Source organism: Athene cunicularia (assembly GCF_003259725.1).
Source record: "Athene cunicularia isolate RWA chromosome 14 unlocalized genomic scaffold, athCun1 chr14_part1, whole genome shotgun sequence".
Taxonomy (NCBI): Eukaryota; Metazoa; Chordata; class Aves; order Strigiformes; family Strigidae; genus Athene; species Athene cunicularia.
Window position 1 is genome coordinate 11,415,991 of NW_020799118.1, and position 17,224 is coordinate 11,433,214.

General features: G+C 43.6%; 1 protein-coding gene across 1 annotated transcript; it reads right to left on the reverse strand.

Moving 5' to 3' along the window:
• Positions 1-2,623: 2,623 nt before the first annotated feature.
• On the reverse strand, positions 2,624-14,334 carry LOC113485635 (cytochrome P450 3A9-like). The gene is made up of 13 exons (XM_026858946.1): positions 14,228-14,334; positions 11,448-11,541; positions 10,976-11,028; positions 9,756-9,855; positions 9,034-9,147; positions 8,654-8,742; positions 7,494-7,642; positions 6,340-6,467; positions 5,627-5,711; positions 5,111-5,271; positions 4,440-4,666; positions 3,467-3,629; positions 2,624-3,245 (listed from the first exon to the last, which is right to left on the reverse strand). Exons 1-13 carry the CDS (start codon positions 14,296-14,298, stop codon positions 3,147-3,149), a joined length of 1,533 nt encoding a protein of 510 aa, XP_026714747.1. The 5' UTR covers positions 14,299-14,334; the 3' UTR covers positions 2,624-3,146.
• Between the last annotated feature and the right edge of the window lie 2,890 nt (positions 14,335-17,224).

Genomic DNA, 17,224 nt, shown 5'->3' on the forward strand with positions numbered 1-17,224 from the left:
CAGACCATTCTTCTACCTGTCAGGGCTCAGCCCGGTATTGAAACACCTAATAACTGACTTGGAGAAGCACATGAAATATTCCTCTGCTGTAAGCAGGAAACCTGTTTTTCATAAAATCCATTTGATCATTGCAATCAACTGGAAGTATTACATCATTTAGGCAAGTTACTGTAACACTGATGGTTACTCTGCTATAGTTAACTGAGAAACAGAAAACAAATCTCCTCACTTATAACCATCTTTGTCTTTCATCAGGACTGACACAATAACAGTTCTCATACCATGGAGTATAGATCTCCTTTGGAAAGTCCCCAACAAGTCTTTCTGTAGTAAGGGGAATATATTTCTGCATACTTGCAGAAGTCTACCTGAGTGATGCTGATGTTCTACCAGGGTGGGAGCCTGTTACGCTTGCACAGTGATCTGACAATAACTTATCTGATGAGACACGGTTGTAAAGTCTTTGAGAAAAGCATCCTTTTTTTAAAAAATGCTGATGTAACATTGATTTTCTTCATTCTTTTTTTTACTTCATAGGGTTTGGGAGGATTAAGGGGAGGAAGTGAAATAGAAGTGTACCCAAAAATAACTTCTACCTTGTACTGTGTTTGGAAGCTTTCCTCTGACAAAGACCCAGCTATCCTGGGACAATATGATGTCCCAGGCTTGCCAAGGATGAATTGAAACACTTCAAGGGATCAGCAAGGTCTAGATAAAGTAAAAGTTTTATCAGTGAAAACATTTGAAAGTCGAGTTAAGCAGTGATATGTCTGGTTTAAAGAGGAAACAGCCAAACCAGTGAAAACAAATCCAATGAATGCACAGCTCCCAGGACCGGCGGACTCCCGGCCAACTCACGTCCATTTCTGAGGGATGGCCAGCAAAGCGATGGAAAGTGCTGGGAATGACGGAGGCAGCCCTTATAAGCAAAGTAATTTTATGGACTTAAGACACAGAGGATCTAATTTTCTTCTAGAAGACTCATTACCATGATTTTGTTACACGTTATTTATGGGCTGTTATGATAGTCCTGGCAGGTCATAATTGGCTGAAGCTGGAGAATTAGTCACATTTTTCACATTTGGAAGAATGATCTGTACAGTTACGCTAATGACTTCATTCCTGGAGATGCCATGTGCTGGGCAGGGACTGCCTGTCTCGGGGTATGGCTGGATTAACCCTTTATGGTTCTGAGCACTATGCAAAGGTGCTTGATTTTGTTCATGAGATACCAGAACGACTTTACTTCAAAGCAGCTATTTGACAGGTGACTTGCTGTTTCATGATAGCTTCTCCTTTCTTTCCCTCTCCTTGAGTCAGTTTTGCCTAGCACTATTTTTCTACAGGGAAAATACTTTTTTTTTGTTTTAACTAGTTTGCCCATGCAGGGGCATTGTACTCTCCCCATCAGAGCTGCTGCCACCTTACAGCAGTAAGACAGGCCCAGCTCTTCCACTGATGGTTTTTAACCCCTGGTAAGAGATGAGCAACAGTTTAAATTGAGGAAGGGCCTTATTGGCAGCACTTCTAACTATGCCTTGCTGTGTACACAGCAAAACCCAAACAATTTTTCACAGATGATGAACCAGAAGGGAGCACTATAATTGTTTTATCTGCCTTTTGGGACAGCACAAGCTGCTTACTCTTGAATTAGAGCCTGGTGAATGTTGCTGTATCATCCTGAAAAATGGACAGATTTGATTTGGGGATTTCCAGTGATCAGGAATCCACTGCACCTTTGGCTGACCACTCCCAGACCCCTTAACTGCCATTGCTGGTAAAGAGTGGACATAAATTCTTGAATAAATTTGTACAACGTTAGACTGTAGCATTTGGGTCATGTTGCAGTTTTCTCTGCTAAAGAGAAAAGCATGTGGCCATGGGAGAAAATTATAGATCATGATTTCAAAAATATTGCTTTGGAATGAAGGATGCTGGAAGAAAGTTAAGGGGTGATTTAATCTGGTTTGCAGCTCTTCTAAAAACCTTTCCTGTTTAGCTATCATCCTTCTTGGTTTGTAGGTGTCAGAACCAGCACAATATGCTAGGGTTAACTGGTGTGTGAAATTCAGGTGTGGGAGAACTGCTCACCTACTTTTTTGATATTCCCTGTTTATGTGGTCAGGGATGGCATAAGTCCTTTGGTCAAAGCATCACACTGATGGCAGGACCAGCCCACAAGGCCCAAGCTGTTGGCTACTCTGGAGCAGTTCAAGAACACAGCAGCTCGCAGCAGGCTACCGTGTAAAGCCCATCCGTGGCTCTGGGAGGCAAAGCTCAGCTACAAGCTGTGTCCAGACAACTTCCCCAGGAACAGTGTCCCTCCTGTCACCACCTCTGTCGAGCTGCTCCTGCTGCTCTCTGCAATCCAGCCTCTGTCTCTCCAGCGTGGAAAAGGGTTGGCCGGTGCTGAACTGAAGGCAACCTCTTAATCAAACTAAGAGGTGGGAATTATAGTGTTTGTAAAATACTGTACAAATGGGAGGGTTCGATAGCATTAAATGAAGGAACAGATTCATTAAATTAAGTGGAATGCAGTGTACAGGGATAATTTCAAGGGTTGAAGCTGAATACAGTTTTTAAATAGGAAGTGATCAGCCACTCTACACAACACAGAGCAGCTCTCAAACATGTTTAATGACAGTATTTGTACACGCTTTATTTTAATTAACACATGGCACAAGAGAGGTTTGGTAACTAGGATGTAGTCTCACACCAGTCGTCTCAATTATAACACATGAAATTTCAAGCATCAATACACCAAGAAGAATGTCACCCATCTCTGCCCAGCAGGGTCTGACAATTTGAATTCCTATCACACCTTTTTTCTCTTGGATGCAGCAGTGATTCCTTCTCTCTAGATGGAGAAGTCCCCTTAGAAGTAAGAGGATGTTCAGCCTCTCATTTGGAATTATTTCTTGGTTTCTGCAATCAAAATTAAAGGAATTGTGTATTGTCACTGCCCAGTGATCCACACTACATTTCTGACAGCTATGTTTATTAGTAAATATGTAGAAATTGCTTCCAGAATTAACCGTTGCTCTTCTGTGTCTGTATGCATAGGAGAGATTTCCTGTGATGTGTAATTCCTTCGTTAGCACAGTACTCATTAGACGCTGGAGAACTGTTGCAGCCACAGCTGGGTTTTATGCCTTTGCAGGTGCAGTGTTGGTCCGGGGAACTAACTTCAGAATAATCGGTTTCTTTGGAGTTAAGAGTCCCTGTGAACTCAGCTGGAGAGGGATCTGCAACAATAAGAGGAAAAAAACATGCTTGGAGATAGACAAATTAAATAAGTAGAAATTAAAGGAAAGAAACTTGGTCACGGTTTGGACATAACTTGATCCATATTGCTTGAAAGTGCACCTGCCCTGAAAGGGCAAAGCATCTGGTGTTGGCACCCACAGTGAGAAACTAGGCACCTAGCTCTTCCCATGTCAGTTTCAACATGTAACGGACGTCTCACCTGAGTTTCTTTACAGGTCTGGAAGGTGAAATGTTGCAACAGGATGGTGATGGCAACTTTCAGAGTCAGGAGAGCAAATCGCATCCCAATGCAGTTCCTGGGACCAGCCCCAAAGGGTAGGTACGTATATGGGTTTATGGTCTCTTTGTTTTCCTTACTGAACCTGGATAATGACATGGTTGGGGAAAAAGAAATTAAGGCAGCAAAAGATCGGAAAGCTACATATCCGTATTACCTATCTAGAGATCTCTCGCTGGTGTCCTGCAGAGACTTGTTTGTTTTTTCACTAAGGTATCTCAGCATATCCCAGCAATCAGGTGCTGTCAGAGCACTCATCCAGGAGAGGGTAGGATCCCATTTGGGTGTTTTAATTCTGTACACCCAGACTAGTAGAAGTTGGAAGCAAGGTGAAAATCTAGGCAGCATGGTCTCCCAAAGTGAATGATCTTTCCTATCTGTTGTATTTAGTGTGAAAGAAACCATGAGTCATCTTGGGTTAGGAGCAGCTTATGGCTTCAGTCTTACTGGGAATGAGAGATTATTATAAAATAACCAACTAGGGAAAAGATATCACTTCTCTGAAAACAAGGAGGGAAGGCACTCTGGAAGGGTCAACTATGGTATATTTAGTAGCAAAGCCTGTGTGAAGGAAATGGGTTCAGCAGTGATGATTATACAGTTATTATAAAGTTATTACATAGGCTAGCAGTTACAAAAACTCACCAACTAATCACTCTGTCAGCAAGCCTAAAAACTGTGTACAAGATGTTGGGAGCTATCAGTGTTATTCTCCCAATAAGCTTATGTTCTTTGAAAGCCTGCTTTAAGTGTAAAGCTCATTCTCATCAGTGCTACTTGTAAAGAGATAGGAAGAACACCATTAGGAAGTTAGGAAGTTAATCAGAGGTTAATACTTAATTACTATGTGAGGAAAAAGCAGTGTATTTCTTCCCTTTCATTAAGCTTTTTGTACCTTTCTGGTCTGAATTCTTCCGGGTTTGGCCAGTATTCGGGGTTGCGGTGCAGGATGTAGGGTGGGATCATAACAATGGTTCCTTTGGGAATGGTCACTCCATTTATTTCTACATCTTTCTTGCAGGTTCTCTCAAGCCGTCCTCCAAGGGGATAGAGCCGAAGGGTTTCATTCACTGTCATGTCAAGATATTCCAATTGCATCATCGCTTCATATGTGAGAGGAGCCTGTAGGACAGCAGGAGAAAGATGACCAGGTATGTTGGCACAAGGATGGGATTGTCCTAAAATGACTGCTGAGACTAGAGTGTCCCCAACTCCTACTGCCCCAGCTATGACTTGGACTCAATGAAGAACAAAATACAAGGTAGAAATAACATAATTGGTTTCATTTTCCATCCCTGAGTGATGGAGATGTCCGGAAATCCACTTCCACTTGTGCATGGGTGTGCAGAGTATGGCAAATGGGTTTGTGCAGTGGCGTGGCCTGGAAGCTTTCAGCTGCCAAAAGAAAATCATTACAGGACTGAGTTGTCTCAGTGTGTGCCTCTTAGAGCTCTTAGAAGATCCCAGGGGGAGGGTGTTTAGGAGCTAAAGATTTCTCATTGTCTTGACTGAACAAGGAGGACAGCAGGGTCAGAGGGTCTTCGCCATCACTCAGCGTCCTCTCACCTTGTTGGGTAAAATTGTGTCGATTTCCTCCAGCATTTTTTGCTGCACATCAGGATGCAGGGCCAGTTCATATGCCAGGTAACCAAGGGTGTTGCTGGTGGGCTCGTACCCAGCAAATATAAAAATGAACGCTTGTGACAGGATCTCTGTGTCAGTCAGGGCTGTGAGGAGAGAGGACATGGGGAGATGAGCAAAACCAGTGTTGGCTGATGGTCTCAGCAGGGAACAGGTAGCAATATCTGGGGTTGAGGCAGGTTTGCTACTCTACTCTCTGGAAAAAGTAATTTGATAGAGGAGCCAGACGGTTTCCCAGGTATAAATGATTAACACAGCAATCCTACTCCCTCGCAAAGGACCCTTAGCCCTGGTGCTGGCAGCAAGGGACAGAGACTTCTGCCTGGAGCTGGTCAGTGGAGCTGGTGGTGACCCACTGAGCCTTTCTCTGGGAAAGAGCTTCCCATATTCTCCTTGCTCCCATGGCCCGTGTTCCTGTGATGAGTATTTGGATGTTGTTACCTTTGTATGAGTGATTTGCTTCACTGCTCCCGTTACTGGCTGAATTCTTGGATTCGATCATCAGCTGCAGAAAATCTACTCTGCCCTGAGAAGAGAAGCAGGAGAGTTTCTTTGGTGACAGGTCCATTGGAGAGCTCAAACAGATTTCACAGCCTAAGCATGATTTCTGAACTGAAAGTGCCCCAAAATAGTAGTTGCTTTTTATTTTAGAAACATATCTGTCCTTTTTGTGAAGCCATTGTGTAGGAGAGCAGGGTCTTGAATGAATTTCAGGAAAGGGATCCAAACACTAAAATGGAGAATTTTTCCAGGAAGCAGCTTCAGTTTTTGAAAAGTGAGAGGGGAAGGCGCAATCCTGAACAGTGGTATTGCTGCTCTTGTGCTGCTCTCTCTTCCTCTGCCTAATCTTCTTTAGGGACTGTCTTACTTTGACTTATTACAAGTTCTGCAAACCCAGGCTTAGTCCAATTCTAGCGAGCCTTTATCTGGATTTAGCTTCAGATCACAGATATACAAAGTCCATTTGCTTCTGTGACAGGGCTGGTCAGGTGAGGTTTTTCTGACAGTATTAAAATCAAGTGTTTACACTTAAGTAGATTCAGAGTTTTGTTGAGTCATTGTACTTTGGCTTCCCCTTTCATATCATCACCCTAATTATATTTCACTTAAGTATATTTTCTGCCACAATTACTAGCAAATTCATGCTCGTTTACCTTGTGAGTCTCCTTTTCACGATCCTGCTTAATTTTGGAGATGGATCTCATGAAGAAATCTACAGCCTCACTGGGGAAGAAGCTTAAATTCATCTTGACCAAAAGAGGAACAAGAAATGGGAATACAACTGAAAAACAATTTGAGAATAAAATCACACACTGTAAACATATTTCACCTCCTATAAGGTAGCTATGGATGCTACTGAGGAAGTAATTATTTTATTACCAAGAAATTTTTTCCTTTCTTGATTTCTTTCCCTGGGAAAAGCCTGGAATTTGCCTTTCCCCCTCTTTCTCCTTTCCTTGGGATAGTTGGTCTTGATGCGACCCTCTCCCAAGTTTTTGTCAAGTACAACTGAGCTGGGTATAATCATTGCTCTAAGAGATGACCAAAGCATATGTCACCACCTTTTCTAAGTACAGGCCACTTCTCTACATTGTATAGCACTACAACAGGAACGTGGCTCAGAAGAGAAATACTGCAAATTCGGAATTCTTTTTTTTCAGGCTGAGCTATTCACTGCCATGCTGTGCTCATACAAAGACTTTCAAGTCCCCTTCAGAGCATTTCCTTCATCATAGAGACTGGATCCTGAGCTCGTGTATAGACTCATAAAATCTGCAGCACCAGAAACTCCTCTGTGCACAGATCACAACTTTCCCCATGTTTTAGCAAGGTATCTAATCTTGATTTAAGGTTGCAAGTGATTTAAGGTCCATCACCATCACTGCTAAGCTATTGCACTGCTAGGAAATAGCATCTTAATTATAGTCCCCACTCAGCACTCTTCCAGAAAATGTATTTCAGATAGCACCACTCTCCTCAAGCTTCACAGCTTAACTTGCTTTTCAGCTCTCGAATAGTTTTCCAGTATTTATTTGGATATTGGCTGGGATGTTCATATATTTCTTGCATTGTGGATGTCAAAGGTGGAGGAAGTTTTTATTCAGATCCTTCCCAGAGTTTTAGCATGAAGCTAACAATGAGGAATTGATGAGACAAAAGCCATTAGGACTTCTATCCTACCTAGTGAAGTTATATAAGCAATAGTCGTTTGGTTAATGTATAGGATGCACCAGTCTGATATGCTTGTTAAAGTGACACTTCAGTAGTACTCTGACACCTGAATGAAGTTTTCAGAAAAGTCACATACATGACAAGATGAAGAGTGGGTCAAAAAAGTCAAACTTGATCAGCTTCTGCATCTCTCTGACAAAGGGGTCTTTGGGGTTGTTCATGGAGTCAATGTTCACACCAAATGAAGTGCTGGTGACAACATCCATGCTGTAACTTCCAAAGATGCTGAGAAAATATAGAAAAGATAGACTGTGGTTAAATATTTGGACCAAGTGAATATATTTTTTCCTAATGCCTATGTGACATTCAAATATAAGTTCTCATGAGACCCTGGTTTTGAAGAGGGAATTGGCTATATGGTAACTGAAAAGCACTTATAGTGAAAGGGATAGATTTTTAGAGAGCTTTGGTTTCAAGCCTATGTGGGTTTTGAAATCAGACAGCTTTTCTGAAGATTTTAAAACAGCATGTGGCTACATGAACGGGTTAGTGCAAGAACAGTATGTGGCTCTTGAGCATGTTAGCTTCTTGGGGAGGTGGTGCTTGCTTCAAATGAAATGGTCTTGTTCAACCCAGCACAGCCCTATAATACTACAGACTGTCCAAGCCTCCTCATGGGATTTTTGGTAGGGGAAGACTTTGCTGGTATGTGACTACTGGTGTGCAACTGCCCCTTCTGCATCTGTGCTGTGAAATTGGGGATAAAATACACGGGGTTTGTTCCAGAGCCCATGTGGAGGGCACAGATAAGGATGATACACCTGGGGCCACACTACAGCCTCCTTCCCCACTCCTCCCAGCAAAAGGGCACGTGATGGATGAGCATCCCACAGTGCTGTGTGCGGGGCAGAGAGGTCAGCAACCCCAGTGTCCTGCGGTGTAAGAAGGTGGTGCACAGACATCCCGAGTATATGCAGGCAAAACTCAGTTTTCCTGACAGATTTGGGGTTATCTTGAATCCGTGGATTCACAATGCTGTTCTGGAGCATTTTTCTCTCCATCTAATTCCATTTAGAAGACTTCTCTCTGAGTCTCTGCCTCTAGAATGCTTCATTAATATCTCAGCTTAAATTTTCTCTTTCAAATTTTCAGCCAGGCATTCATTCAGCTAGCCCTGTTCCTCATTTCAGAGGTCTGGTTTACCCAGCAAGCAACCTGCATTGCCAGTAACGAATGAACCATAGCACTTGCTAACAAGGTTTGCTGCTTAGCCTGCTTCTCCTAGCAGCTACTTACTCCTTTACAGGTACAGTGTTGTCCTTTTCCACTCGCTTTTGAACATTTTTTATCAAAACTTCCCCATAGTGCTTCATTATAGGGAACATCTGTAACACAAACCAGAGATGGTCACTTAAGTATAGTACATTTTATGCCTTTAAGACAGGCTTACAAAGACTGCAGGGAGTTTCATGAATATTTACAAATAAGATCTTTCTGGTAAGGTTTTATTTTAAGCTTTTTTCATTTTAAATTAGGCATAAATTAAACAGGCCAGCTTAGTTGCTGGGCTATGACTGAAGTCTGGGTCTGAAATCGGACCCCTGTGACAATCTCAGCCTGAAAACACTGTCTACTGACTTTCTGATTTAGTTTGTACCTGCTCCTCTGTGTTTTACCTCCTTTAGTTTCCCACTGGTGAAGGTTGGAGAGAGCACAGTACGAATCCTTTTCCACTGTTCATCTTCAGCTAATGAGATAGCGTTTTTCAGCACCCCTGCTAGATCTGTACGCTAGAGGGGAAAAAAACAAGGTGTTAACCCCAGAAAAGATAGCAGCCTTCTTGCAAGAATGGGAACGTAGCATGCAAGTCCCTGCCAAGGCTATTTCAGGGGCATCACCACTGGCAGCAGGCTAAGGCCTTACAAACGGCTTCTCTCAAGACACACATACATAAATAATCCCCTTCCCTCCCGTAAACCTGCTGTGAGATGCCATTTCCATAACCAGAACAGGTAACCCAACAAGCCCAACACCCGTATATATACATGCACCCACACCTAACCGTGGTTAGCTGCATCCCCAGTGGTGGCACATGTGCTAGCTGGACCCTTACAGATTCCTGTATGCTCTCACAGACTCAAATTCACCCATATATATATATATATATAAAAGTGTGAGAGCAGAATTTGTCTGATGTGCAGGCAAACAGCTTCCTCTGGCAGCCTGGCTATGCAGTCCCCAGGCTGTAAGGCAGGGGAACAGTGACATACAGTGGCCATTTACAGTAATCCCTATAGAGCAGTCACTCATTCCCTATGGGAACCCTGCTACACGCTTGGCCTGCTGTCTCCTCCTGTTTTTTGGACTCTGTGGTACCTCACGATGTTTCTGCTCTTACCCTTCGGTTGGTAAAGATGGAGTAACACTCTTTAACCAGCACAGATTTAATGATTTGGGGGTCCACGATACCCATGACAGGTTGTCTGCCATCATAAATCCTGGTGGGGGAAGAAGAGACAGATAAACAACCCCGGATAGTGGAATTGCAAGTCTTGGTTGATGCCCATGAAACAAACTCTGTTAAACAAATGCTCCTCCATCACCAGCCTGCTGTTCTGCAGATACCTAATATAGAAATTAGAGATGGAAAAGGACTCCTAGGCCTTCTCCCTTCTGGTTTTGTAAATGATAAAGAGGGCTAAACACCTCCCAAATTCACCGGGAAATGAGCAGGGCTCAGTCCCTCAAAGGACCAGATAATAAATGAAGCAAGTGTCTTCACTTTCTCCCCTGACTCTCTGTGTTTTTCCAGGCACTTAAACACATTACAGTATTAGAAGAAAACTTGTTCGACCCCTTTCAGGCTCCTGAATTGGGTGTCTGGAGACTTGGGCTGACAGCACTGAAATATCCTTGGAGATGAAACTCAATCCTTGTTTTTGTCTTTTTAAACTGCCAGTTCTGAATGCTTTTCTGGAACAGATGTAGATTAAGTGGATTTATGCATTTTCCCCATTTATGTAAAATATCTTTTCCAGACTCCATGTTTTAAAGTTGCTATAGGGACCAATGGATGCATTATAGAGGATATGCAGGTTTGTAGCCCAAGTTATAACAGCAGTGATAAAAGCCATAGAAGACGTCCAGAGCAGAGCACCGATAGCTGCACTAGCTCCCACCACAGCAGATAAGGATCAGCAGCACAAGAAAGTTGGCAGACTTTGGATCTGCTTCTTCATTTGGTATTGGGAGTCACTCACATTCTTCTGCTGTTGATAAACCAGAGGAACCCAACCTCGTGGTTCCAGATTCTCCCTTAAGTAAATAATGGTTTTGCTGCTGATTCTGTTAGGAGCAGGTGAAAGCCTTTTGTTATCAGATTTAAAACAGCTTTCGTAGTATAGGTCAAAGCAATTTCCATATAGCATGACAGCAGCACAGCCCTGCAATCATCTGGCTTTAATGTAAGCCACCACAAGCACTCTACTGTTGCCGTACTCATCATGCTGGGACCATTGGGCTGCAGGTAGGGAAAAGGAAGCTTTCCTAATGAATTTCTTCTCCCTTTTCTATGGATTCTAGTTTTACCTATAGAAGAGATCAGTGGTTCATACTCACCCCCAGACTTTCCCATATTTCTGGAAACATTCATTGTCAAACTCCAAGAAACCCTGTGGAAAGTAATTTAAAAATTATCTCACAGACAACGCAGCGGAGGGGATGAGGGTGGAGATGGTGTGTTGGGAGGAATATCTGTAAACTGCTGTTCATGGATGCCTTCTGAGCTCTCCTCCTTTCCAAAAGGACAGCATAAATGTACATTATGCTTATGAATGAGCTGTTTGCCAGGATGCCAGCAAAGGGCAGCTGTAAATCAGCCACCTACGAGCGCTTGTATGGAGATGCTGTAGAGACAAGGCCCTGTGGTCTGTGTTACAGAGCCCTTATCCCACACTGGCCTTTGCACAACCTGTGTGTTAGAGTGGAGCTTGGCATTTGGAGATAACTTATCATCGCCATGTATCTGTTTAGCTACAGCTGCATGAGCAAAGCAGATATTTCTGGAGCCAGAAAGGCTTCAGTCACTTACTTTGCGATATTCCAGGCACGTTCCAAAGAAAGGCAGAGGTCTTGGCCCGGGAATACCCAGCTTCTTGAATAAACCAAATGGCCAGATCCCATACCTGTGGGACAGAAAAGACGACTGAAGGCTACATCACTGTGGCATTGGGGCTGCGAGCTCTCCTAAACCTGGAGACTGCAACAATGTCCCTTTGGCTCTAAGTAGAAGGCTTGATCCAGGAGCTGGAGAAAAGCAAAGATTGCCCTGTAAAAACTACTTAATAAACATGGCAAGGCTTACTGCTGCCACACAAAGCTTCAGAGAGATCGCTTTGATGTAAAAGCAGCTGCCTCCTAGAGACATAGGTGCTCTGGTGGAAACAGGACCTTAAAGCCTTCAGCAAAAGTCAACAGAGGAGCTCATTGCCAAACAAAGGAGAGGCAGAAAAGGGAGGAGAAGGAACACCAAGCTTACGTGTTTTTATTGAAGAGAAATCAAAGCAGTGCCAGAAGAGATGTCCCAAACAGGGCTTTTGTCAAGCTACACTTTAATTTCATTTACTGTTCTCCCTCCCCCTAGCCTGGTGTTAGCTCAGTGGTACATCAGGAAGTCTTGTCTTGATAGTTTTCTCTTTAGATTTTATTGACAGCTTTGCAGATTTCTTTCCTCTGAAGCACCCTTTTTGGCAGCTGTAAAGTTATTACTTCTAGCTCAGGGCCTTCTGTTTTCCAAGGGCCTGGGCTGCAGCCCTTTGAAGCTTGTCTTTGGCTGTGTTGAAAGAGCTTCACAAAATATTTGTTTTTAGTTAGTAGCAGCAGCTTCCCAAGTGAGTGGTTCATTGCAGAAGGGATGTAAAACTGCAAAAGTTTGGCAGAGGGATGTTATCAGAGGTCCTCTTTGGGCCACATGGCAGCAGCCACTCAGCATCTTGGGGATGCTTTCCTGAAAAGCCAGTGTCTAGGCTGAGATTTCGGGAGGTTTCCCTTGCATTTAGTAATACTTTTCTAAATCTGGGGGACCCCAAGTGACATCAGTCCCCCCTAGCACAGGTTCTGCCAGAGCACAAGAGCAGACCTCATCTTGTAGTCCAAGCAGCACAGGCAAAAACCAGGGAGCAGTGCATTTGCAGGTGCAAAAAGGTTTCACATAGCTCAGTTTGTCAATGTTTAACCTTTTCTGTCAAAGGTTAATTCAGTACTAGGTATAAAACATTTGTGGATTCTCATTTATAATGTTTATGGGCAGTTGGAGCTGTGGGAGGACATGAAAATGGCAGGCTGGACTGTTACAAAGGCCAGAAACACTATAGGAACATAGGCTAGGCTTAATCCATTTGAAACATGGCCAGGAAAAAATGCAGTCTAATGCTCTTATGACTAAAACGTGACATGCTTTTCTGCAGGCTGAGAAGGACCATTCAGTATAAAGCAAGAGAATAATCAGTACTTCTTCTTACCATGGATATGAACCAGAAATATCTGATATTCCTTTGTGTGTGAAGAGGAACAGCACTGCCCCAGATGGACAAGAAACATCTGACCAATGACCCTCTATTTTAGGTCATATATCAGAGCACAAAGATCTGGGCTTCATCCCTTTTGCCACAACAAAATTGCAAGTGATTGCAGAAGGTGGGAGTCTGGTAATCAGCAATCTTAGATGGCCACCGAGTTATTGAAATATGAGGGTTTAGGGTCAATAATAAGGGTGGGGGTTTGGGGTGTTGGTGGGGGCTTTTTTAAGAGTCTGCCCCAAACAGGTTGTTGAGTGATCCAAATCACAGAAAAGGGTTTGACAAACAGGGCTAAAAGTTTCGGAGCTTACTAAACTGCTGTGGTTGGAGCATTGCCAGGGCAGACAAATGGATGGTGCTCATGTGCACCACATTAATCGTTAAGGTTTATGGCTAGCAACATGCTGTCTCTGCCTAAGGGCTTGTCAACACTACAAAGTTTGTCAGTTCAGCCTTGTTGGCAGGGCCTGCCAGTGGAGATGCTGTATGTCCCAGCAGAAGGGGTTTTCAGCCAGGCCTGCTATGCTGCAGCGCTGAACGCATCAGCAAAGCGGACAAAAGCATTTTCTCACTAGCACAGCTCCTCTGAAGCAGTAGGGTATGCTTCTTCCTGCTGGAGTTTGTCTGAAAAGCCAGAAATAGAGGGGGAGCTGACCTTGCTCTGGGCTTCATTTCTTCCCCCAGCAAGTGTGGGCTGTGGAGACAGGCATGGAATGCTGTCCCTGCTAGCCTGTGGCAAATTTAACTTCTGCAAAGTATCCCTCCTGGTCCAGTGCCCATGTCTGGAACATCTTACCTGGACACTATGGAAGGAGTCAGGAGGAGTAAGAACTACTCCTGTGAATGCTCTTTTCCTGGTGTCTTTCTGCTGCTCTCCGCCTTTGCAGGTCATGCAGTAGGGTTATCTACATCCTACTCCCCTCCATAGGGCAGCCTCAGTCAGGGATCCACAGCCTTCCTTACACCATGTTTCTGTGGAAAATAGCCTAACGGATCACAATCATCACTGGTTCAATCCCTGCTGGTAATGAATGCCTCACACCATTATCATTTGATTACTGCTTTGATGCTTAACAGCAACATTGCAATGGTGCACAGGAATACTCCAAACCTTGGAACAACATCACACATCTGTACAGACTTTAGACTCCTCTCCTACTTCCCAGAGCCTTGTTAGAGGCTGGAAAACAAACTTACCTGTTTGTTCTTCAGCAGACTAGTTGCATAAAAATGCACAATGGCAAGAACAGGAAAATGGCATGAGCAAAAAACCAATAAAGAATATTTTACTTACGCTATGAAGAGGGTGAAGAACATAAGCAAAAGGGCCCATGTTTCCATAGAGAAGGAGGGTAGAAGGTTCATTTTGATTCTTCTCTGGTTGGCTTTGAGTTCTGTCTTGATGTGTTTGTCCCAGGTCTGTGGGAAATAGGGGAGTTTCGCAGTGTGCAATCTTTTGTGTCCAATCATATGATTTAGGGGCTGTCCTTCTGTCATGAAGGAGGAGGAGTGGAAGGCAAAGGTAGCAAAGTATCTGAAAGCATGATTCATGTGACAAATAAATGCCTGGCTGAACTGTCTAAGGTTCAAATTATTTAATACATATGTTGCCAGGCATTTCAGCCACTTTATCTGTTGTAATAGTAAGTAATAAATGACTTCTTATTGAGTACACACTCCTGGGCTCCTACACCAAAATAAATAAAACCAAGTTACAATGAAAAGGTAAATCCCAGAGCAGGTGTCGGAGTTGGTTTGCAAAAGGGAAAGAGAAGTGAAAAGGTTATTCATATATTGTATGACAAGATCTTTTCTGGCAGGTGAATTAACTTTGGCATTATTTAAGATTTTGTCTAAAATATCTTTCTTTCTGTGTTATGAAGAGCAAGCACTGCCTGCTTCTGCCTGTGGTGGGTCAGAAGCAGCTTCTAATAAAGGCAGGAATTTGCCCGCTATAAAGGCTTTAGAAGTCCACCTTGTCTGCTGCTTTGTGGCCAGGCATTTCATAAGGGAAAATCTGTTTTTCCACAACTGTAAGCAGTTAAAGTACCACTATTTCCAAAACACCAGCTCATGGCTCATGAAAAAACAAACAAACAAACAAACAAACAAAAACAGCACCCACCCTTCTGCAACAAATGGCAAAAAAACACAAGCGAAGGGAAAACATAAATTTTGCAATGGTTCTCTTGTAAGGATGGTGCAGAAAAATGTCAGGATCCTAGAGGTATGGATGTGCTAAGAGAGGATTATGATAGTGGAGAAAACTGGGCTATTTGTATGGTGTTTGTTAGTGGCCATAATGTTAGGGCAAGAGGCTGTATGGTTTGCACAGATGTGTACTACACCATCTTTAGGGCTTCATTCAGAACTCTAAAATGAGCAATTCCCTTCCTGCTGGCAGAGCTGCCATCTTCAAAAGGGAGTTTCCTGGCTGCACTGGTTGCAAATAACTGAGTGTTATGAATATTTGGCACATCAAATGCCTCGTGTCTCCGAGGATGTTGCTGTGATTGATGTTGGGTTGACTGATAAGTGAATCTCAGTCCACATGCTGATACGAGACATATTCTCAGAATCATCTGACTCATGTCAACAGCATTTTTATCTCATTTCACTTTGCCCGGCCTTTGCTCTGACCTTCAGAGACAAGTCAGTCGCAGATTATTTTGCAATAAACACAGTCTACCTTAGTTTGACGTGAACAGGCAAGTTCATGACTTAGTTATACAAGACTACATAGGGTCCTACCTTGCTTGATTTGGAGATATTGAAAGACCACATGATTAAATAGGTGCTTTCCCATTCAAAAACTTGTCACAGCAGTGATTGTTTTGCCAGGGTTCCCCTTTGCACATTTTGACATAGCCTTGAAATCTGAATTTACTGGGCACCAAATGTTCCTGACTCACCCTGTTGGGAAACAGGTTAATACAGTTTCTTCCTGAAATAGAATTGAGGTGTGGCTCACCATTCTTACTGAAGCTAAGACTCAATCCATGTCCTGTTTGGGTCATTTTTAAGGGTAGGAATATGCTCTGACAAAACCTGTGAAAAAACAGATAGGTGTGAAGTCTTGTTGCTGGTTTTGTATTGTGATCTTACGATTTCTGCCAAATGGACTTGCCTATTAACTTCAAACAAATGAAAACGCACCATCCCCTTGAGAAAGCTGATAGATAAATAAACAAAACAAAAAACCTCCTGTGTTAGTCCATGGCAGAGGACAATCAATGACCCAGGAACAAATGACTGATTTTCGCATGACATGTAAGTCCAGCTCAGAGCTGGGTTTGTGCCCTAACTTGCCCTATATTAGAACTGTAAACCTCCAGCTCCAGGCTGTGGTGGCTCCTAAATGGCTAACAGGTACCCAATCCAGCTGGGAGGTCATGTTTGAGAGGTCTTGGGCATCTTCAGAGGGGAGGCCAGGAAAGACTTCTCCTGCCCTCCATCTCTGGGAGAGAGGAGAAATGCCAGCTGTATGGCATCATCTTCAGACAAGGCTGAACCCCACCTACCAGAAATAGGGGGAAGGAGGAGAACCACATGGCAAAGCCCCATTCTACCCTCTCCCTTCCAAGACACAGTCTCTGCCCACCTGGACACAGATGCGCTGAGCCAGCACAACTGTTCCTTCACCCTGTTCAAGACCTTTAGATGCATCTTATTCCTTAGCACCATGGGCTTTTAGGCCCATCCTCTGCTCCTCCTGGACAGTTTGAAGTGCACTGCAATCTCATCACAGGTTTTGGTGAGCTCATCACCCCAGGCATCTGGATCAGTGGCATGCTGCCTGGGGGCATGAGAAGGTGCAAGCCACAGTGGAGGTGTAATGATACCTGTGGGAACATCCTGCTAGTGACACAGCTAGTCTCGTTCATGAGTGACAATGTCACATACAACGTGCAGTGAATGGTGGGTGTGCAGTGCTCACCCTCCTTGTTCAGGCTGCTGCACCATATGATAACTCCTATGTTGCCACCATGTTTCCAGGACAGCCACAGGCTGCAGGTGAGTGGTTTAAGAAGCCAAAGTTTGCAGCAAATTCAGAAGAGAACTGAGCTGCTTTTCCATTTCTAATGCCCCTAAGTAGCTCAGATTAATGGATTAATGACTTTCAGGAGAGCAAAACAACACCACGTTGTTATTTGCAGTGTAATGAAGGGAGTGTTCCTAATCCAGGTCGTGAACAAGGTGTGATGGGCAGGAGGGATTTCTTGTATAAAAATGGCTGGGGGCTGGGCAGTAAAATGGAAGAACATGTATTTCTTCCACAAACTGTGAAACC

Bases quoted from the DNA above. Each gene is read 5' to 3' on its own strand.
- LOC113485635 (XM_026858946.1), bottom strand. From the start codon at position 14,298: ATGAACCTTCTACCCTCCTTCTCTATGGAAACATGGGCCCTTTTGCTT. The intron at 6,468-7,493 runs GTATGTGACTTT...ATTGTTTTTCAG, and splicing joins CCCACTCTTCATCTTGTCAT to TTGTATTCCCATTTCTTGTT. The intron at 3,246-3,466 runs GTGAGACGTCCG...TTATTGTTGCAG, and splicing joins AGACCTGTAAAGAAACTCAG to ATCCCTCTCCAGCTGAGTTC.